The sequence below is a fragment of the Bombina bombina genome, chromosome 2 (genome assembly GCF_027579735.1).
Source record: "Bombina bombina isolate aBomBom1 chromosome 2, aBomBom1.pri, whole genome shotgun sequence".
NCBI classification, from domain to species: Eukaryota; Metazoa; Chordata; class Amphibia; order Anura; family Bombinatoridae; genus Bombina; species Bombina bombina.
In genome coordinates this window covers 1,072,428,130-1,072,452,888 of record NC_069500.1, presented here as the reverse complement: position 1 = coordinate 1,072,452,888, position 24,759 = coordinate 1,072,428,130, and the positions used below count along the sequence as shown (strand labels likewise).

At 36.6% G+C, this 24,759-nt stretch overlaps 1 protein-coding gene across 1 annotated transcript in view; it reads left to right on the top strand.

Annotated features, from left to right (window-relative positions):
• Positions 1-24,759, top strand: part of INPP4B (inositol polyphosphate-4-phosphatase type II B) — a 1,415,612-nt gene that overhangs the window by 340,042 nt on the left and 1,050,811 nt on the right. Inside the window, exon 4 of the mRNA XM_053703700.1 lies at positions 6,493-6,609. Coding sequence (XP_053559675.1) covers positions 6,493-6,609 — 117 coding nt within the window. The remainder of the gene's footprint in view (positions 1-6,492; positions 6,610-24,759) is intronic.

The following is a 24,759-nucleotide window of genomic DNA, read 5'->3' as shown; positions in this document are numbered from 1 at the left end:
TATATTACAAAATGATGGTAAATTTAGCTAATCAGATACCAGATATGTAATCTTTTCCATAATAAAAGTGTATGTGTTCTTTTTTTATCTACCTGGAAAAGGATTAAATCCATGCCTATAGTAATGCATCTATTATAATGTTATGCTGGCCCACTGGGATGAACTTTTTTTTAATGACAATTCCAATGAACATCCAATCGGTGTGTGTGTCATATGACACTCTTAAAGTCATGCCCTGTATAAGCGCATAAGAAGTTTAGGTAGAGAGTGGGTGGGACTCCTCTATGTCACAGCTCAGACAAAAGAGGAAATAAAGGGGGTGGATGAACAGAAGATACCATGTAGGATTATAAATCTTTTATTATAAAGTATATACACACTTCTAAAAAAAAATAAAAAAAAATATGCAGTTTTGCTTGTGCACTAATATATTTTTCATTGCAATACTCTTAAAGTCTTAAATTTACCGTTTACCATAAGTTAAGACCACTGCTTTTTAACTTATGTTTCCGTGGAAACAGCTGCATTCGCAGCTACATAAATCAGCCCCCAATTATGGACTTGTTTGGTTTTCCTCATTTAGTTCAGCACTAAATGAAAAGTGGCAAAACCTACCCACAGACTGTTGGGCCTCAGTATCTTCAATACCTGTCTATTACGTCTGTTTGATGCTGGGATAAAAGCAGCATTCTCAATACACAAATTCACCCTCAATGTAACTGTAAAATGAGACCATTTCACAAATACACAAGGCTAGACATGTCAATAAATACTGAAATGCAGGAATAGCTTTTGTACTAAATGTCACTCATTTCCTGTTGTCCCACAACTATTTTCGATTTGAGGGGGAATTCTACCTGCAGAGACGTGGGACCGCTATGGGAGCAAAGTTTGCTCCCACTTACGACAACCTGTTCATGGGTTGGTGGGAGCGGTCCCACGTCTATGCGGCTGGAAACCCCTTCAGATCGAAAATTAGACTATATATTCGCTATATAGATGATCTTCTATTTATATGGAAGGGAAGCATGGAACAGGCACGAGAGTTGGTTGACTACCTGGGACACAATGAAGTGAATCTAAGATTCACATTTGAGTACAACAAGGTACAGGTACACTATCTGGATCTTGAACTAAGGGGCTGGCCGTCCGGTAAGGTTTCCTCACAGGTGTATAGGAAGCCTATCTCAGGGAACAGCCTCTTACACGCAAAGAGTTGCCATCCCAAACATATGCCTTACTCAGTGGCCAAGGGCCAATTTGTGCGCATTAAACAAAATTGTACTATGCTCCAAAGCTATGTAACTCATGCAGATGACTTGGAAAAACGCCTGCAACAACGGGGATATAGCAGAAAAGTCATCAAGAGAGCTAGAAATGAAGTTAATCATATGTCACGGGAAGCCCTCCTACAGGATAAACATATCCCAATAAAGGCTACAGAAAGGTTGCAGGTTTTCCTATAGGAGGAATAAAACTATTGGAAATCTTGTGTCCCCCTCCCAACTGAAAAGACCAAGTTCTGAGATGGGAGCATCTTCCTCTTGGCTCAGTCACAAGGGTACTTACAGGTGCGGGTATTCACAATGCAAGGCATGTGAATACGTTCAAGTGGGCACCTCTTTTACTTCAACAGTTACAGGGGAAACTCTTCATGTGTTAATTGCAGATCTACATATTGCATTTACCTATTGTGGTGTGCAACATGTAATCTGCAATATGTGGGATTGACTACTAGGGATGTCCGCTCCAGAATACGTGAGCAAGGGCAGTACTACATTGGTGACCCACTTTGTACAATAGCATGACAAAGATTGTCATTCACTTAAATGGATGATAATTGAAAAAGTTCAGCACCAAAAGAGAGGAGGGGATCGTTTTGAGGTCTTATCAAGACAGGAAATGTATTGGATTTTTAGGCTCCAAACTAAGAGACCTTGGGGCCTAAATTCAGAATACGATTTCATTAACTATTGGTCTTGAGTGGTTAAAGTTTTCTAAATTTTTCCACTCCCATTCTGCTCTCTTGTGCTTGGATAGTATGCTAGGTTTTGATGAATATGTGTGTAGGTTTTAGGTTCACTTGACCCTAAATAAAATAAAATAAAATTAAATAGGTTCAGTATAATACATTGTCCTCAAGTCATAGGCTCTTCCATAGTTATTGAAGATATTTCTATTTTATCTTGTTAGTAGTAGTGCCCTTTTGATCATGGTATTATTTGGGAATATATTCCTTTACTTATATGAGTAATAATGTATATCATCTTTTGAGACTTCATCATTTTACCATGGGCACCAGCTAGGATGTCACTGTTTTACCTTAGAATCATTTTTAGTAGTGTACATACCCTCTAATGAATTATTAATTTGGTATAGGTTTAAACAAGGTTATTATTTATCAAAGAGTCTAATATCGCTCAGGCACTTGTTATTGATTTGTGTAAAAGATGTGCCTTTTGTCATTGGCTCATTATGGTTTTCCCATTATTTAGGGAGGGTTGTATATATATGTTTTTTCATCTGTATCAGCACATAATTTGATTAATGAAATTGTATATCAGTTTTTCATCTTAGATAACTTAGTTTAGGTGTATTTATTTTCCTATTCACATTTGGTTCAAATGAATTGCCATATGTTTTTATTATAAGTGAATACTTTATCTAAAGCCTGAGGTACTAACTTGATCACTATTTTGTGAAAATACTACACTCTGAATTTTACTTATAAAAGATAAATTTATGCCCCCATTTGGTCATTCAATGAAACTATAAGGATTATTATCTTTTTATATTAATACTTATGCAAAGCCAAATTTAGCAGCGCTTTATTTGTTAAGGGTGCTGTACCTTTAAATTTCAATTGACTGACCAACCAATTGCAATAGAACACTGGGTATTTAAACCAGTGTATCATTAGCTGTCTCATGGACTATGAGTACGGCTCTCCTAGCCGAATAGCGTTAGTCTGTTTTTCTTGGGGGTTCCCCCACATTCTCTTTTTTGTAACTATTTTTAATGATGGAATACCAATAAAGTGCATTTTTTATTATATCAATTTCCTTGGTGCTTGGCATGTTTCCTGTTTTTTTGCTTGCAGAAATAGCTTGTCATGTTAGCCTTTTCTACTTGTAGCTCATTTATTGTTGTTGGATTCCATTAGATTGGGTGCAAGAAACCTACATCATATGATATAGTAGTACACCTGCTGCTAAAAGACACACATATCCGGGCACAGAGCTATCCTCTGCTCCTAAAGCAAATACTTATCAAGGAACATACCTATCATGTTATCCTAAAGCACATACAATACATGGCACCTAGCTATCTGCTCCTAACATGCACACATATTAAGGCACATACCCATTCTCTGTTCCTAAAGTAAACACATATCAGGACACATACCTACCCCCTACTCATAAAGCAGACACATATGAGAACACATACCAATCACTTGCTTCTACAGCACACACTAATTGGGGCACATATGAAGTGCATATACCTGTCATCTCCAAAAATACACACATCAGGGCACATACCTATCCTCTGCACTTAAAACCCAAGCATATCAGGGCACTTACCTAGAGCCTGCTCTTAAAGCACACGCATATCTGGGTACATACATATTATTTGCCTTTATAACACACACATATGAAGACACATACCTTATAAAGCGCAGGACATGTGTATAACTTTCATCTTTTAATACATACATACAGTGAATTGTATCTCCTCCTGATGCACAGTAGCCATACATGTCTCACCTTCTACTAATAAAACCTGCATTTATTTTGTTAATAAATCATACACTCGTACTAGAAATGACTCTTTCAAAGTGACTTCTAAACAGAACTGAATCTTATTAAAGATCAAAACATTCAAATTACTGTGGAAAAACTGATAGGACAGATATGATATGAAGTGGCAGGATTAACTCCTTCCTGATCTAACTAGGAGACATAGTGAGGTCATTCCACATGCCAGCAGACTAGCAGAGAGAGAAATCCCATGGTGTAGTACCACGCACTAAAGGTTCATTATTTGCTGCATTTCATACTGAGAATGTACTATAGCTGTGTTAACCGTGAGGGTTCACAGAAGACATTTCTATAACTGACTTAACTGTCAATAAAGCTACACAATACGCTGCACAATACTAACAGGTATAATGAGTGAGCGTGAGCAGTGAATAATTACTATTATTGTTTATGTGCCTGCCCACTGGGTCACCCCCTTCCTCACCAGTCCTCCTGCCGGGTCACTCCCCTCCTCACCAGTCCTCTCCGGTCTGATCAATGCGATCCCACTCACAGCCGCTTCTCACTGCCCTGGGAGGGAGATCACGTGGGCACGTTCGTGTCTCCCTCCATCCATGTGCGGCAACTGTGAGTGAGCACACAGGAAGGTGGGCAGACAGGAAGGCGGGCGGAAGTAAGAAAATGTCATGTGACCTCGGAACACCAAAAATTTAAATTTTAGCGAAAAATAAAAAAAATAAAAATATATGCAGTTGCCAACATATAAGTGCCACTGTGCTGCCCCCCCCCCCCAAATATGCCGCTCTAGGCACCGGCTTGGTTGGCCTAGGCATAAATACGCCCCTGATTTTACTACTTTAAAATCATAAAAATTGGTTTTACACAGAGGGAAAAAGTATGTTAGTAGTAAGAAGAAGCTAAGGATGTGGGTTAATAGAAAGAATACCAGATAAAAATTACTTGATAACCATATTGTGCCTTCTCAATGTTTCGTTGGACAGACTTGAAATATCAGTATTTTAAGTAATTAATTTGAATTAAACCATGATGCTTTACCAAAATTTCACTGCAGCCAAATAACAATGATTTCTGAATGTTTTAATAAAAAAAAATAAAAAAATATCAGTATGTAATGTTTATTAGAAAAGTCATTTTAAGGGAACATTTTTTTGCTACATAAACAATTTTTTCCTCTGGGAGTTTACAAAAGAGAATGATTACAAGAAAGTCTTAACACCTATTTCAACAAAGTTTAGCTAATATTACCAACAGCATTTAACCTCAGTATTATTTCTGTTTACAAATCATCACAAAGCTGAAGTGAGTTAGTTAAAGATGGAGACACACGCTCTGGTAACAGGCGCTCATACCAGAGGATGTATCTCCATTTGTAACTAGCTTGCTTCAGCTTTCTGATGATATTCATACAATAATAATACTGCGGTTAAATGCTGTTGGTAATATTGGGTCAGAAACTGTTTGGTAACCAGTAGCTGGCATTAAAAGTAAAACAACTTGCGGATTGTAGGAGCTGTGTTTTTAAACTATATGGTGAAAGAATTAGAAAATAAACCATTGATGGTCTTTTTATAAACATAAGGAAATATAAGTGATTATTTTATTCATGATGTTACTGTGCAAGCTACACTTTATTTAAATAGGTGTTAAGACTTTCTTGCAGTCATCAGTATAAAATTTTTCTGCTTTTAGTAGATATGATAGCATCTAATTCAACTGATTATTTTTATTTATATAACTATGACCTGTGTGGAACAAACTGTAATTGATTTCTTAACTGAAATTTATACTAAATCTTATGTTATAATGGATCACAGCTTCATTTACTCTACATACCATATTATGATTTTAGTCATACAATATTGTCATGTCCTGAACTGTGACCCAGCGGTTCAGTGAAGATCAGTATAAGAACTAACTAAATAACCTGACAGCCTTTTGTCTTAAGGTTAACAAAAAATAGAATTTTCCTCGTTTCTAAAAAGCTAAAGAGTAACACACTGTGCAGAAATGCCTCTAGTGACCAGGTGAATACAATTTTGACAAGTTTCAGAATGTTATTAACTCTATTTGAAAACAGATGTTCTTGTCGGGCTATTTAGGTCAACTGGGTGTTATAAATAAAAAAGAGTGAATGGATAAAAAGACTGTCAAGAACAAAGCTTAAATCTGTATGTGAATTTGACAGGAACAGGGGTTTGTAGAAATAGATATCATTGTCAGCTGAATATTTTACTTCATGGATTTAATCCCCTAAACACTGTTTTCATTACAGCTGTATTCATTGGCTTAATCTGCATAGTTTCTGGCTGTTTGTACAAATTACAGCACACGTCCCCAACAAAAGAGACACAAAGCACAGTGACAGCTGGCCATATCGAAACACTTTTGTAAACAGACTGGCAGAAGAAATAAACTCTTTAATAGAGCGCATTAATAGCAGTGCTGATGGCCAATGACAGACTCATATCTGCTTTTTAATGCTTCCTGCTTGTGATCAGCCATAGCATTCCTTTTGGCACCATTAAGTATTTGAGCGCTTACATTCTTGATTATGAAAAACTGGCAGATTTAGCATTTGGAAATAACAGAAAGTGTTCTTTGAAATCAATATCTTTTTTTTCCCTCCTTGTCTGCATGCTTGTCTGTCAGTTGCCTTCTGTAGTGCCAGCAGCTGCTACCTCATTGAGCCAGTCTGTCTGTTTGTTCTATACAGGGAACAAGAGACCCACTGTTTTTGACTGGTGTGACGTTTCCTTCGGAGTATCCCATCTACGAAGAAACTAAAATAAAGCTATCGGTGTATGATGTCAAGGATAAGTCTCAAGAAACTGTGAGTATTTGCTGGCTCTTTTCCTCTCTGAATGTCGTGCTGATTTGTTTAATTTTGAGAGCGTTCTAGGTTGATATTAAAGCAAGTAAAACATGGTAAGTGCATTAGCTGTTGCACTACTCTTCATTTGCTTTTTATGTGTTAAATGGATGGTTTCTAAACTAGTAAATGGGGCATTTGTTTCTACTCTCAAGCCACTGTGATGTAAACTGATGGAGCATGGATATTTTACAAATGAATGTTTTTAATGAACAGAACCTTTTAAGCTGTAAATCATTCTCATGTAGCTCTATACTATTCTGTGTAGAAAAGAAGAGGTTAATGTCAGATGTATTTAGAGTTTGATGGAGCAAATCCCATGCTTTTCTGCAGCTTCAGAAGGAGAACAGATGGATTAAATTAAACACTGGAAATAACTTTACAAGAAAGATGGCTCATACAAATGGGCATCTTCACAGCAATCTGGTATCAAGATATTTTATAGTTTGCTCAATATTTAGAAAATCTCATTCATTGGATTATTTTGCAGTTGAAGTATCACCAATGTCGTTGTGGCTTCAAGGATGGGAACGTTTTGCTTATTCATTTCCTTATGTTGATGTTCATGTATTCTTTTAAATACAGGAAAGCATAAATCATACACCTGATCAGCTATTTGTAAATGTTAGTTTCTAGTTTACATTTTGTTGATGATATTGGTAGTTGCAGAACTGTTGACTGCAAGACTCTCGCAGGCAATAAATGTACATTCATTGCCTTAACTAAGTCATTGGTACCTTTTTCTTTTATGTTTTATTTATCTAACAATTGTTTGCTTGTTGTTTTTTGTTAGTTTTTTAGCCAGAGGATTATAAATATACTTATATAAGTTTAGCACCAACATTTAACTCTATTAAATAAGGTTATATTATAATATTAAAATACAGTATATTTATACAACATTTAACAGCTGAATAATGAAATGGTGCAGCCCTGAATAAAGTAAATAGATATCATGAGACTGTGTTGGTAAAACAAATACAGATATTTAAAGTGAAATTGAAATTAGCAAGAAGTGCATGTTGTATACCTACAGATTTACTTATTGGCTGGTATGGACAACTCCCAATGCTCTGTTAAGTTTATTAAAAAGTATCTATTTTTATATTTAACAGTAACAAATGTTATGTTTTTGTATAATATAATATAAATTGATGGTTAGCTTCCAAAACGTTAAGCAATATGAAACAAAAAATCCTTTTGTGATTCATACAATTTTTAAAAAAATTTCAATTGACTTCTATTATCAAATGTGCTCCGTTCCCATGGTATTCTTTTTGAAGAGATACCTAGGTAGTTGTGGATATAGCACTATATGGCAGGAAATAGTGCTGGCTCCTACTGTTCTTGCAAATGTATAACATTGTTGCAAAACTGATGCCATTTGAACAAAGAAAAATTGGTAAAAGAAGTACATTAAAAAGTTTTTTAAAATCACATTCTCTATCTGAATCATGAAAGAAAAATTTTGAGTTTCCATGTCCCTTTAATTGAGGCCATGTTTGGAATCCTGGGAATGTGGAGAGGATTTGATTTGAATTTTATTGCATATAATGCAATACTTTTATAGTTTAACTTATTAACTTAATTGTTCCCTTGATTTGCCAAGTGCAATTAGTCTATGTATCCTTCTTCACATTATGCTTTGTTCTGTTAATTTCAGTCTTATATACCAGCACACTGCTAAATTGTGCTTCCATTCTCTATAACCAAGTTGTCATTTGCTAAGCACTCTAGACTGGAGTGGAGAGTGTACATCATTCTAATAATTTCCGCAATCTTGGAAGATGATCAGAAGAGATGGCTATCAAAGTAAATCAGAGTACGGTTTAGAGCTTTGTCATCAAGTGCTAACATGTCTGCAAGCTTGTAAATCATGGAGGGGTTAGAAAACGGTTGCTGGCATCTAACTAAGTAGATCTCACTTGACAAAAGTACTAGTGAATGCTACTGGCTATAAGTACGGATTTACATTTCTTATACTGCCGCCTTTGAGATAAGCAGTAACTAGGTGGAATATCTGTAGAATGGAGTATTTTTTATGGCATGTTTCATGTTCTTCCTTGATGGTATCAATTTTGCTCTCTATGTAAAGTGTAATCGAAGTAGATTATGAAGTACAGAGTTAGTCACACACCGCATTATTGTAAGTTGAAGTCATACTGAGCTGACAGGTATTTTGAGCACTGTATAATTTTGTCAGTGGGGTATCTCTGCGTTTGTGTGTTGGGATTTAAGAGAGAGTACGAAAGTCAAGACCATTATAGACTTCAAATAGACAAAGACATAAGTGGATTCATCTGAAAGATAAAAGTTCCTGCTTGTCAGCCAAATGTTTGCTACTTTGGGGTTTGATGCTATGGTGAAAAGTTAACTTCTCAGGTTTTATCTGCAACAGTAGAATATTGCTCCTAGTCATTCAGACTATTAAGTGAAGCACATTGAAACTAGACAACTTGTTTCAATTAATTAGTTCCACAAATAGATTAAAAATCTCTCTGGACACCAAGTTGCATGAATACTTTTAAAAAAATAATTATTTTACCAGAAAATTGTATTCAAGTGTTTTTTTTTTAACATTGTCATTTTCTTTATTGTCAGCAAGAAAGTGGCTATATGGGCTATTAAATTTATGTGAATCCCTAAACAAAGACTTTACAAGCTCTCACTTTTCTACTGCTTTTCTTGATGGTAGGGCCTTACACTCTTACTGTTCCTTGCCCACTACTCGCCAACACTATGCATAGTATGAGTTAAGACTTGCCAATGCTCCTATTTGACAACTGATGTTATTTTCTTTTATTTTTTTTTAAGTGAAATCAAGGGGCAATGCTTTAGATAGCTTGCCATAAAAAGAGACCGTTTGAAACATCTTTTCTTGTAAAAGACATTTGGGAGTGAGTGGGTTTGAATCTAGGATACTTTATTACAACTTATATTGAGTGTGTGTATACACACAGAGGGAAAAATACAACTTCAGTTTATGTTATATATATATATATATATATATATATATATATATATATATATATATATATATATATATATATATATATATATATATATATGCTAATTTGTACAACCTTCAAAAAATTTTATCATTTAAAATGATTTCCAAAAGAACTAAAAACCCTTTTAAATGTGTTAGTGTTCTTACAGTATGGCCAAAGACTCCAGATCTTTATATTTTCTTTTCACTACATTTGGCAGATGTCAGAATAAAGTAAAAAGAATTGCCAAACCTCTGACACAGTCTTTCATGTGTAAGATGGATAGGGTGAGCATTTTCTTCTGGTTTGCCGGCAGCCCCCTGTACTTTCTTCACAAACTTCTTTTAGTTAAAGAACATCTACCTTGAAGAAAAAAACCCTTCAAATTACAGTCCCACAAATTAAGATTTTGTCATTACTGAAATAAAGAAATACACTGGACACATTGAAGGAACTTTACATGCACAATAAAATATTCTATACTATCTTTTATTAAATATAAAAAGTGTGAAAACTATATTAAATGTTTATACTTTAACTGCTTTTCTTGTAATTTACCTGTGAAATTCTGCCTTTTCTACTCCTCTGGAGTGCAGTTTCCCGGACAGTAATTGTTTAGATTAGTGGCCATTTATGTCCTCTTATTAGCACAATAAGAGGCAGGGTTTGATACATTAGTTCAAAATTCTAGAGCCAGGAGGAAAACATATGAAGCAGATATGTATCAGGGGTCGATCACAGTCTATCTGTTGAGACCTTTTTTTTTGGGGGGGGGGGGGGTGGTCTAAAAGGCCACTTTGGATTCATTGTGATCACAATATTATGCTTTAACCTATTTCCCCCTTCCAAATGTGTAAACATTCTATTATATTGCACTTGTGTAAAACACTCTGAAATGGCCACATTTTAGAGATGTATTAACATACATGGTATAGATTCATTAAAGCTGTATTCATCGCTATTGTATAGCACGCTTCATTTTTCAATGCTATTATGTGTTGCTCTCAAGCACAACACATAACTCACCATTTGTAATGTGAGAGATGATAGCACACCCTGGGCTTCCCATTAAAATGATAGGGCACGCTAAATAAAATATCAGGTGCATCAATTGTCTGGTAATTTTTTTTTTTTACCATTGACTTCTAATAACAGATTGTGTTCTCTTCTTAGAACAGGGTCACAATATAGATATTGCACCCTGCACTATCGATAGAGCTTCACTTGTAATCTAAGCTTGACTCATAAGGGAGTTTTTAGTCTACCTATTTATGGAAAACTGCTTAACTGCCAAAGCCCAGTAGCCTTGTGATATATTTATTTAGTTAACGTGAAACTAAATACAATTAAAACATGGTCTCTTGGGAGTGTGATGCCAAATCTATATTGGTCATTCTATTAAAGTAGTATTATTACTTAGTTTGAGAACAAATGTATTTGTGTTCATGAATATGGATTGTTTACCTCAACTGTCCTGTACTTTATGTATCAAGATACTGATGGCAACCCTTTAATGAAATCATTTAATACTAGAGAAAATAGAATTTATGGAAACTTTCAAGACAATATGAGTGTGATTTCCAACAGCTATTACAATGTGTGTATGTGTGCACTGTTTTATTTTTCCTTTAATATCATATTTGTTGTGCAGAATATACTTGTGATATTGTCTTGTTATCTGCTGGCTAGCACATAAACTTTGCTGGTAGACCATGATATACCTTTTGAGTACAGGTGGCCTACAAGATACCCCACTTATTCATTCATTTATGATTCATTCATTCATTCATGCATGCATGCCATCATTCCCAGAGCAAATGTGTACACTATAATGTTAATGTATATGTTTGTCAGGCATAGAGATTGATATTCCCAAAAATGTTTCCTAGGCACCTGAGATTTTTGTGTTGGGTGGCGTTTATATGAGGGACAAAGCTGTAATTCTATTTCCAATCTATGAATTTTCCAATGTTGTACAGGGAGTGCAGAATTATTAGGCAAATGAGTATTTTGACCACATCATCCTCTTTATGCATGTTGTCTTACTCCAAGCTGTATAGGCTCGAAAGCCTACTACCAATTAAGCATATTAGGTGATGTGCATCTCTGTAATGAGAAGGGGTGTGGTCTAATGACATCAACACCCTATATCAGGTGTGCATAATTATTAGGCAACTTCCTTTCCTTTGGCAAAATGGGTCAAAAGAAGGACTTGACAGGCTCAGAAAAGTCAAAAATAGTGAGATATCTTGCAGAGGGATGCAGCAAAGCTTCTGAAGCGTGATCATCGAACAATCAAGCGTTTCATTCAAAATAGTCAACAGGGTCGCAAGAAGCGTGTGGAAAAACCAAGGCGCAAAATAACTGCCCATGAACTGAGAAAAGTCAAGCGTGCAGCTGCCAAGATGCCACTTGCCACCAGTTTGGCCATATTTCAGAGCTGCAACATCACTGGAGTGCCCAAAAGCACAAGGTGTGCAATACTCAGAGACATGGCCAAGGTAAGAAAGGCTGAAAGACGACCACCACTGAACAAGACACACAAGCTGAAACGTCAAGACTGGGCCAAGAAATATCTCAAGACTGATTTTTCTAAGGTTTTATGGACTGATGAAATGAGAGTGAGTCTTGATGGGCCAGATGGATGTGCCCGTGGCTGGATTGGTAAAGGGCAGAGAGCTCTAGTCCGACTCAGACGCCAGCAAGGTGGAGGTGGAGTACTGGTTTGGGCTGGTATCATCAAAGATGAGCTTGTGGGGCCTTTTCGGGTTGAGGATGGAGTCAAGCTCAACTCCCAGTCCTACTGCCAGTTTCTGGAAGACACCTTCTTCAAGCAGTGGTACAGGAAGAAGTCTGCATCCTTCAAGAAAAACATGATTTTCATGCAGGACAATGCTCCATCACACGCGTCCAAGTACTCCACAGCGTGGCTGGCAAGAAAGGGTATAAAAGAAGAAAATCTAATGACATGGCCTCCTTGTTCACCTGATCTTAACCCCATTGAGAACCTGTGGTCCATCATCAAATGTGAGATTTACAAGGAGGGAAAACAGTACACCTCTCTGAACAGTGTCTGGGAGGCTGTGGTTGCTGCTGCACGCAATGTTGATGGTGAACAGATCAAAACACTGACAGAATCCATGGATGGCAGGCTTTTGAGTGTCCTTGCAAAGAAAGGTGGCTATATTGGTCACTGATTTGTTTTTGTTTTGTTTTTGAATGTCAGAAATGTATATTTGTGAATGTTGAGATGTTATATTGGTTTCATTGGTAAAAATAAATAATTGAAATGGGTATATATTTGTTTTTTGTTAAGTTGCCTAATAATTATGCACAGTAATAGTCACCTGCACACACAGATATCCCCCTAAAATAGCTATAACTAAAAACAAACTAAAAACTACTTCCAAAACTATTCAGCTTTGATATTAATGAGTTTTTTGGGTTCATTGAGAACATGGTTGTTGTTCAATAATAAAATTAATCCTCAAAAATACAACTTGCCTAATAATTCTGCACTCCCTGTATATAACATAACTGGTAAGCTACGTTAAATGGACATAAAGCCCCCAAATGAAATCTGCTTAAATTATTAATATTATTATTATTATTATTATTATGCTTATTAAAATATTATGCATTGTATGTTTATGATTTATTTCCCTCCCTTTTCTTGTATTTGTGTGTTTCCCAATCCTCATTGGAGTGCATGATAGAGTCCTCTGAGGCCTAACCCTGCTGCATTCCACATAGGGTTTATTTAATCATTGTAATTGCTCATTTATATTTGTCCTTAACAGGAAAAATACTTCAGGCTTTTTAAATGACCAGTCCATGGTTTGTAAAACAATATTTTGGTTTCAAAATGTCACTCTGTTTAAAGCATGTGTTTTGTATGCAGATCTTTGGTAATGCATTGTTTATTTGCTGATTTAAACTGTGTATATATACCAATAAGCTGAATATCATTCATGCCGCTGTTAAGTATTTTGTTAAACTGCTTAACCCCTTAAGGACCACAGCACTTTTCCATTTTCTGACCGTTTGGGACCAAGGCTATATTTACATTTTTGCGGTGTTTGTGTTTAGCTGTAATTTTCCTCTTACTCATTTACTGTACCCACACATTAAAATATACCGTTTTTTTACCGCCATTAAATGGACTTTCTAAAGATACCCTTATTTTCATCATATCTTATAATTTACTATAAAAAAATATAAAATATGATGAAAAAATAAAAAAAAAAACCCACTTTTTCTAACTTTGACCCCCAAAATCTGTTACACATCTACAACCACCAAAAAACAACCAAAATAAATAGTTTCTAAATTTTGTCCTGAGTTTAGAAATACCCAATGTTTACATGTTCTTTGCTTTTTTGCAAGTTATAGGGCAATAAATACAAGTAGCACTTTGCTATTTCCAAACCAGAAATAGCAGACATATATGGCTTTGGTGTTGCTTTTTGGTAATTAGAAGGCCGCTAAATGCTGCTGCGCACCACACTTGTATTATTCCCAGCAGTGATGGGGTTAATTAGGTAGCTTGTAGGGTTAATTTTAGCTTTAGTGTAGAGATCAGCCTCCCAGCTGACACATCCCACCCCCTCAACTCTCCTTCACCCCCCTCAAATAGCTCTCTTCCCTCCCCCACCTTATAATTGTCACCGCCATTTTAAGTACTGGCAGAAAGTCTGCCAGTATTAAAATAAAAAACATTTTTAATTTAATTTTTAATTTTTTTTTAATTGATTCTGCAGTGTTGGATCCCCTCTTAGCCCACAACCTCCCTGATCCCCCCCCCCCCATACAATTCTCTAACCCTCCCACTCTACCTATTTGCTGCCATCTTGGGTACTGGCAGCTGTCTTTTTTTTTTAAATAAATCATATATTCTCTGTAGTGCAGTTGCCCCCCCTCGATATCCTACCTCCCTCCCAGATCCCTTGCCCAACACCTGGAGAGACCCACCATCGCTGAATAGCTCGTAATTGCTGCGCGTGCACGCACAGGCACGCACACATGCCCCCCGCATCCCCCCTCACTACTTCCGCCTACTGCCGGTTAGATTTACCGGGAAGGAAAAAACACTCAGGACACCAATGGGCCACCCACCCACCTCCCAGCTGCTTCTCCCACCCACCAACGATCAGCGCCATCAATGCCGGATGCAGAGAGGACCACAGAGTGGCTCTCTCTGCATCAGTGGCTAAACAAAGGTATTACAGTGATGCCTCAATACCGAGGCATCACTGCAACACCTTAAAAGCGGTTGGAAGCGACTTAGATCCCTTCCACCGCTTGAAACCCCTGAGGACGTACAGAGTATGTCCTTGGTCACTAACTGACATTTTTTGTAGGATGTACCCTGTACGGCCTTGGTTCTTAAGGGGTTAAGTGTAGATTTCAAACTCTAACATGATTATGGTAGCTGAATCTGTATTGGTTTGTAGTCTACCTGTTGAATATTTGTATCCAGTCCAGTCACAATTCAGTCAGTATGTTGTTAAGTCAAGGTCAGGTCAGATCTCACTGTGGACAGCAGAAAAACAATCATTTCATATTTATATCAAAGAAAAGGATGGCAAAATAATTAATACAAATATACTGTACTTTTATAAATGTGATTATTTTTAACGTTCATTCAAAGGGCCATTTGTGTTAAAAGAAATTCTCAACTTGGTCATGCAACAACCAGCAGCAGTTTCCGCTTGGGACTAGCAGTTCTTTGCGGCTCCCAAGCTGTACTTTAACTCTGTGTTTTACCCATTTGCAGGGATTAAACACTTAGAATTGCAGCACCACAAGGGTTAAAATTACATTCTCTAGTTTATTTTATTGTTATTTTTTCATTAGAATGTGTTATTAACATTTTATAATGAATGTATTGTTTTGTTTAATGTCCTCTTAAATACACAGACTCACTAAAAGTAATTGTTCCCAACAATTTCCAGGGGCACTTTACAACAAAGTACATTAGCAGATTATGGGATTGTTATTTTTTATAGACAAAATATTAAATATCCCAAAATACGCTAACAGTTATATAGCTAAAAGAAAACAAACGTGTGTGATTTGCACAGATTTTTAGAATGTATGAGAAATTCCTGGGACAATTATTCTATGGGACAGGAGGTCGAAAACCAGGACTGTCCCAGAAAAATCAGAACAGTTGTCAAATATGTAAAAGTACCTCAGTAATACTTGCTGAAAACATTTAGGGCCAGATTACAAGTGGAGCGCTAATTAATACTCCTGCTTGAGCATTAATTGTTCTAGAAGTGAGCTTTATGCGCTCGTCCGTTGCGCTCATATTATGAATTGAAAGTAAACTGTTTTTGTTCACCCAACGAGCACAAAAAGCTGAACTTAGAATATTGTGTGCACATTCACGTATTCCCCTATAGAGATCAATGGAGAAAAAAATGGAAGAAAAACACCTTACCGTCGCACAACCCCGATCACATAGTCTCATAAATGCTAAATATTAATATTTCACATTCCAATGTTATGCAGATACAAGAATATTTTCTATTTATTCATAAATAAATATTTATAAATAAATATTGTTGTTCAATATATATCTAAACCAATATATATATACAGTGTATGTATATATATATATATATATATATATATATATATATATATATATATAATTACATCTTGTAATATCAGCAGTAAGCCTGATGAGCGCAAACCCCTGCAATAAACTCCTTATTGCTCCGGTGCAATTGTTAGCGCTCCACTGGTAATCTTGCCCTTAACCCCTTAATGACCGAGGACGTGCAGGGTACGTCCTCTAAAAAAAGGCAGTTAACGCCTGAGGACGTACCCTGCACGTCCTCAGTCTGGAAAGCAGCTGGAAGCGATCCTGCTCGCTTCCAGCTGCTTTCCGGTTATTGCAGTGATGCCTCGACATCGAGGCATCCTGCAATAACACTTTCTGGCCATCCGATGCAGAGAGAGCCACTCTGTGGCCCTCTCTGCACCGGACATCGATGGCCGGTATCGTTGGTGGGTGGGAGCCGACTTGGGAGGCGGGTGGGCGGCCATCGGTGTGATCTGGAAGGTGGAGGGGGGCGGGATCGGGGGCGGAGCCTTCGGGGGCGCGCACGGGCGCGCGCGCGTGCACGGTGGGTGGCGGGCGGGCGCGTGCACGGGGCGGGAGCGGGTGGGAACCGCTACACTACAGAAAAAAAGTAAAGAGTAAGTGTATTAAAAAAATGAAATAAACATTTTAAAAATAAAGCATTTAAGCGATCTGGAAGGGGTGGGGGGTTGGTATTGGGGGGGGGGGGGAAGCTACACTACAGAAAAAGGAAATTTTTTAAATAAAAACACATATTTTCACTAAAATGGGTACTGGCAGACAGCTGCCAGTACCCAAGATGGCGCACATTAAGTCAGAGGGGGAGGGTTAGAGAGCTGTTGGGTGGGGGATCAGTGAGGTTGGGGGCTAAGGGGGATCCTACACAGAAGCATATGTAAATATGCTAAAACAAAATGCACAAAAATGCACACATTTTCCTTTTATTTTAGTACTGGCAGAGTTTCTGCCAGTACTTAAGATGGCGGGGACATTTGTGGGGTAGGGGAGGGAAGAGAGATGTTTGGGAGGGATCAGGGGGTCTGATGTTTCAGGTGGGAGGCTGATCTCTACACTAAAGCTAAAATTAACCCTGCAAGCTCCCTACAAGCTACCTAATTAACCCCTTCACTGCTAGCCATAATACACGTGTGATGCGCAGCGCCATTTAGCAGCATTCTAATTACCAAAAAGCAACGCCAAAGTCATATATGTCTGCTATTTCTGAACAAAGGGGATCCCAGAGAAGCATTTACAACCATTTGTGCCATAATTGCACAAGCTGTTTGTAAATGATTTCAGTGACAAACCTAAAATTGTGAAAAATGTAATGTTTTTTTTAATTTGATCGCATTTGGCGGTGAAATGGTGGCATGAAATATACCAAAATGGGCCTAGATCAATACTTGGGGTTGTCTACTACACTACACTAAAGCTAAAAATACCCCAAAAAGCTCCTTACATGCTCCCTAATTAACCCCTTCACTGCTGGGCATAATACACGTGTGGTGCGCAGTGGCATTTAGCGGCCTTCTAATTACCAAAAAGCAATGCCAAAGCCATACATGTCTGCTATTTCTGAACAAAGGGGATCCCAGAGAAGAATTTACAACCATTTATGCCATAATTGCACAAGCAGTTTGTAAATAATTTCAGTGAGAAACTGAAAGTTTGTGAAAAAATTTGTGAAAAAGTGAACAATTTTTTGTATTTGATCGCATTTGGCGGTGAAATGGTGGCATGAAATATACCAAAATGGGCCTAGATCAATACTTTGGGATGTCTTCTAAAAAAAAATATATATATGTCAATGGATATTCAGGGATTCCTGAAAGATATCAGTGTCCCAATGTAACTAGCGCTAATTTTGAAAAAAATATGTTTTGAAAATAGCAAAGTGCTACTTGTATTTATGGCCCTATAAGTTACAAAAAAAGCAAAGAACATGTAAACATTGGGTATTTCTAAACTCAGGACAAAATTTAGAAACTATTTAGCATGGGTGTTTTTTGGTGGTTGTAGATATGTAACAGATTTTGGGGTTCAAAGTTAGAAAAAGTGTGTTTTTTTCCATTTTTCCTCATATTTTATAATTTTTTTTATAGTAAATGATAAGATATGATGAAAATAATGGTATTTTTAGAAAGTCCATTTAATGGCGAGAAAAACGGTATATAATATGTGTGGGTACAGTAAATGAGTAAGAGGAAAATTTCAGCTAAACACAAACACTGCAGAAATGTAAAAATAGCCTTGGTCCCAAACGGACAGAAAATGGAAAAGTGCTCTGGTCACTAAGGGGTTAATATTCCCTTATTTATACATTTTACAATTGTTTTTCTACATTAAATGCATCAATGTCCGAAATGATTATTATTTTAAGGCTGGCTATTTAGCTCTATATAGGTGTAAATACATACAGACTTTATTTGAGAATAAAAAGAGGATGGTATTGTTCTGCTTAAGATCTAATTAACTTGTTTTTAATACATGATTGACCATGCTTGTATGCCAGTGATGTCACTTCCAAACGTTTCTACAATGGCATCTGTTTTCACATTACTATGACTTTCTTCTAATTTTGCCATCAGCCTGCTTATTCATGTTTCAGTGCTTAGATTCAAGCTGTCTTCAAGATTCAGTAGCTGAGTTTTGCAAATATTTAGGCTGCAGCTGTTCTTTTTCTAGAAAGCCAGACATAATGTTTCCTGAAATATTCTATCACACTCTGTGTGTCATTAAACCCTTGGCTGCCAGACAGGACTGCAATTTGTTGCTTAACTCTTTAATTGCAGTGCTCTTTAGTAGCCAATGGGTTAAAGAGATATGAAACCCCAAATGTTTCTTTCATGATTCAGATAGAGCACTGGTATCTGAACTAGAGCACAGGTAAAATAATCAGCTGATTAGTAAACATGGTTATTTTACCTGCTCTCACTCAAAGTAATCCTGACAATCTGGCCTGTTAGGGAGGCCTGAGGGTAGGTTTGAAAACGAGTGAGATAGAGCATAACATTTTAAACAACTTTCCATTTTACTTCTATTGTCAAATTCACTTTTTCTCTTAGTATCCTTTGATGAAAGAGCCACAATGCATTACTGTGAGCTAGCTGAGCAGATCTGGTGAGCCAAAACCAAAAGGCATATATGTGCAGCCACTAATCAGCAGCCAGCTCCCTGCAATGCATTGTTGCCTCTAAGCCTACCTAGGTATTGTTTTCAACAAAGGATATCAAGAGTATAAAGCAAATTAATATGTTCATTAACAGAAAAAATTAGGTTTCATGTCCCTTTAAAGGGATAGGAAACCCTAACATTTTCTTTTTTGATTCAGACAAAGCATGCAATTTAAATCCAATTTATTTCTGTTATCAAATTTGCTTTGTTCCCATTAAATTATTTGTTGAACAGATTCCTAGGTAGTTGTCTGCAGCTTTGCATGGCAGGAAATAGTGCTGCCATCTAGTGGTCTTGCATATGGAAAACATTCTTGCAAAACTGCTTCCATATAGTACTCCAGAAATGGGCAGGTATCTGAGCTTATGTCCCTGCTTTTCAACAAAAAACCCCCAAAAGAGTAAAGGCAATTTGATAATAGAAGTAAATTAGAAAGTTTTTTTTTTTAAATCACATGCTCTATCTGAATCATGAAAGAAAGAAAATTGGAACAAAACTAATTGTAGAAAATAGATTTCTTATAGTATTTCACTAGAGGATGAAAAAACCTTGTTGTTATATACTGTACTTATGTTATACATAGTGAAGGGCTATATACATTTCACATTTCCATTGAGGTGGTAATGTTTGGGAAATAGTGATAAAAAAAACTTTATTTGTATTAAAGGTTATGGAGATTTTTTTATGTTACCTGTTTCCACACTTTACCACCTCAATGAAAACTAGGGAGCCTATTTATTATGGTGCGAGCGGACATGATCCGATATAGCGGATCATGTCCGCTGCACATCGATAAATGCTGACAGCATACGCTGTCGGCATTTATCATTGCACCAGCAGTTCTTGTGAACTGCTGGTGCAATGCCGCCCCCTGAAGTTTTGCTGCCAGCAGGGGGTGTCAATCAACCTGATCGTATTCGTACGACCTGATCGTATGTCCACCTCAGAGCAGGCGGACAGGTTATGGAGCAGTGGTCTTTAGCCCGCTGCTTCATAAGCTCGCCGGAAACACAGGACATCAAGCTCTATACGTAGCTTGATAAATATGCCCCTAAGCCTTAATTGGTCATTCGTTTTAATTTTTGATACAACTGATGAGTAAAATAGTGGAAAATTCAACAGTAAACTTTCATGTTTCATACATTTTTGTTTCATATGCACTTTTATACTTTTTTTTTTCACTTCTGTTATAAAATTAGTTTCGTTCTCTTGGTATCCTTTGTTTAAAGGGACAGTCTACAATATAATTGTTATTGTTTTAAAAGATAGATAATCCCTTTATTACCCATTCCCCAGTTTTGCATAACCAACACAGTTATATTAATGTACTTTTTACCTTTGTGATTACCTTGTATCTAGGAACCTTCTTCCAGCCCCCTGATCACATGACTGTGACTGTTTATTATCTATTGTCTTAACTTTAGCATTGTTTTGTGCTAAATCTTAAATAACCCCCTGTGCCTGAACACAGTGTTATCTATATGGCCCACGTGTACTTTCTGTCTCTTTGTGTTGAAAAGATTTAAAAAGCATGTGATAAGAGACAGCCCTCAAAGGCTTAGAAATTAGCATATGAGCCTACCTAGGTTTAGTTTAAACCAAGAATACCAAGAGAAAAAAGCAAATTTGATGATAAAAGTAAATTGGAAAGTTGATTAAAATTAAAAGTCCTATCTGAATAATGAAAGTTTAATTTATACTAGACTGTCCCTTTAAGAATAAACTTGTAATAACAGCACAACCCCAAATGCAAAAAAGTCAGAAAGCGAGCAAAGTTTTCGCTACTGATTTGCCGTGTGTCTTGTAATCTTGCTCTATGGTAGCAGTGTTTGCAACAATGTTTTTAATGATACACTCTAATACATTGTAGCAAACAATGCTACCCTAGAATTCTAAAAACATGGACTCCCGAGGTTTTAAGAGCCTTCCTATTCTTACTCTTTAACAAAGGTTATCAAGAAAACGTTTAATTTTACATCTGGCATGTAATCTAAGCCCGTTTTCAGTGCATTGGCATTCATCAGTAATACATAAGACTTTATATATTGTTCTTGTACTTTTTGTAACACTTTTAGAAAAGACGTGGCAGGCAGAAAAAGGTTAGCTGTAAATTAGATGACTTTAAAAGAGATTAGGGAGGTGTTAACATTTTTAGCAATACAAATCTTATTATTGAAAGCAATTAAATATTGATTTTCCATGTAGTATCCATTGCAAACACTTGCCAACTGTTCCAATTTTCAATTGTTTGGCTTGCTGTCCCAAGTTAGCATAATTGTAGCAAGATTCTGTCCTGCATTGAAACAAATCTGCCCTAAAGTGTGAGCTTGTCTTTGATGTCTATCCATGTGTGTGAATCAAAGAGGTCTTACTTGATCTTATAAATGTCTATTTGCATATAGTACATCTAATGTGGTTGATTAGCATCTGAATTGTTACAATATTTAATGTTTTGTACATATTGTGGGCAATTTTCACTGGCTGTTTTATGCTTGAAGACAGTGGGTGGAGCTATTGAAACCATTGGTTGCTGTACTGCACTGGCTTTCAAACCTGTCCTCCGGCCTCCTCAACAGGCCATCATATTGATGAGAGCAGGTAAAATAACCATGTTTACTAAACAGCAGATTTTTTTCACCTGTGCTCCATTTTAGAGATCCTCAAAATCTGGCCTGTTAGGGAAGCCTGAGGACAGGTGTTTAAACCAGTGCTGTACTGCAAAACTGTCCCTGGACATTTTTTTTTCAAATGCTGACAACTATACTTGATTGCTTAACGCAGAGATTTCCAAACTTTTCATGTTGGGGACACACTTTTTAGACCTACATCATTTTACGACAAAGTAATTCAGTTGTACTGGCAAACAGGAGGTTAAACTAACTTGTTTTAAGAGATACGGGCACATATATAAATTATATAATAAGAAAATGTATTTACAAGTAACAGTATGTATGTGCAAGAATTAAAAAAAAAGTTTAATAACACCAATAGCTACTTACTATTTTAATGGGATGTATGAGGTTGATGGGATGAACACAATTTCTGAATATTTGGTGGAATATTAGATAAAGATACTCGCATTTCATCATCAAGCATTTTTAAGTTTCCCCTTCCTATCCATATATCAAGAGCAGGAGCAGCAATGCACTACTGGTAGCTAGTCGCAACCCCCCCCCCCCCCCACTGACTTCTGACTTCAGCTCAGCGTTTAAGCTCGGTGAGTCCGATTGACTACTGCCCACGCTGCAAACACACTACTGTCCCACTCACTGAGTACACATGCAGTCACGAGCCAATTTAGGAGACTACTTGTGCAGTCAGGTGCCAATGTGCCGCCAAAGCCATCAATGGGAATAGTTTCAGTTCCCACTGAGCTGCGCCAATAGGTTAAGATGATCTGTGACCCCCTAGGTATCAATCACGTGTCAACCATGTGATATGCGTAGCAGGCAGGTGGAAAGTCAGAAACCAAAAAAAAAAAAAAATGTTTAAAAAAATTAGTGCTGAAGCAGGGACACACCTACACATTGCTGCTGACACACTAGTGTGTCCCGACACACAGTTTGGAAAGCACTGGCTTAACGTGTTCAATGAAAGAGTATTATTTCTCTAATATTAGAAGCATTAGCTTGTTATCTTTAGGTTTTTGATAAACGGCTGCATCAGTATTTAGCTGACACTTGCACTAATCTTGAGAGGACGGACTTAAGCAAGTCGTCTAATATTGAGGTTACATTGTAGGAAGCACTGCTCCTTGATCTTTACTTGCAGTTTACAAATATAGGAAGTGACATGACACAAGCATATAATGTACCACTGTATCCTACACTGAGCTTTAACCTTATGTAAAGCATTTCATTATCACAGACTCAAAATTATGTCAGAACTGTTTTCTGTTATTTGTTTACATTGACACAATAACATATCAGGACAATTCTTCAACTAAATAATTTGCTGCATTTTATGTCATTTTGTTCCCCAGTATCTGTCCATACATGAGTTTCCCATGTGACTATGTTTTGAATATGTGTATGTGTGTATGTATGTGTATGTATACAGAATATATATATATATATTAAATAGAGAATGAGATAATTGCTTTCTGCACAGTTCCCAGAAAAAAATATAAATTCAGTAAAACAGTATTTCAGCATGGAATGTAATTATACATTTGAATGAGACTAAATAACCATGAAAAGTAAAGTGTGTCTGGATCTCTAAAAAGAAAGATAGTCAAACACTAAATCCTTTTAGACCAGCAGTCGGGAAAATTAAATATTTAGGAATCATTTTATCTAAAAATCCTGATGACTGGTATGGCCTGAATTTCTCCCCAGTCTGGCAGACATGCCCTCTCTGTTTTAAAAATTGGGTCAAGTTACCAAAATCTCTTTCAGCTAGAATAAAACTTATTAAAATGATTCTCTTCCCTAAAATTTTATTTTTGTTACAAAATATTCCTGTTTCCTCAGTAGGAAAGATACACAAAAATTTAATTCACAATGCTCACAATTCTTATGGGATAAAGGGAAACCCTGTATTGCTCTCAGTAAGGTAGCATATCTTAAAACAGATGGGGGATTTGCTCTTCCCAACATAAAACTTTACAATTGGACTTGTATGGCTAAGATAGCTCTTGATTGGCTTACAGGTTCTGATTATATCACAAATTATCAGGTAGAAGAGGCCCTAGTCTCACCCTATTTTTTTAAGGCCTTACTACATCAGACACACTTTAAACTCTCCAAAAAAATACTTTTCAAATATACCATACACAATATTTTATTAGCCTGGAAGAAAATCTGTCAAAGCCTCTTCCTCGGTCTAAAATGAGGAATACGGGTTCCTCCAATCACGACATTAAATCAGACACTGATTCCCCCAGGGGGGAAGCCGTGATTGGAGGATGACCAATCCATCATTTATGATGTAGGAAGAGGCTTGCGACGACCAGGGGAAGCTGGGGCGGCTGGCAGGATTAAAAGGTAAGTTTTTTCACAACACAAGTGAAATGTAAATTTTGATGAATTAAAGTGCCCCTGTTTTTAATTGAATTTTTAAAAAACGGGCACTTTATCATCACAATTTACATTCACTTTAAGTCCTGGTCTCAAAAAGGACTTAATTTTTTTTTTTCAAAAGCTTTATTGATGTGAATAAACAATTTACACTCAGTGAGCAAATAAGAAGAAACAATATGGTTACATTCTAGAATAGTTGACAAACCAAACAATATTCATCTTAACCAAATTATATTTTACATCTATAAATATTGATTTAGTCCATCAGGATTCTTCCGAGGATGAAAATTAAAATGTCCAATTTTTAATTTTATTTAATCTTCAAGTTTTCTAT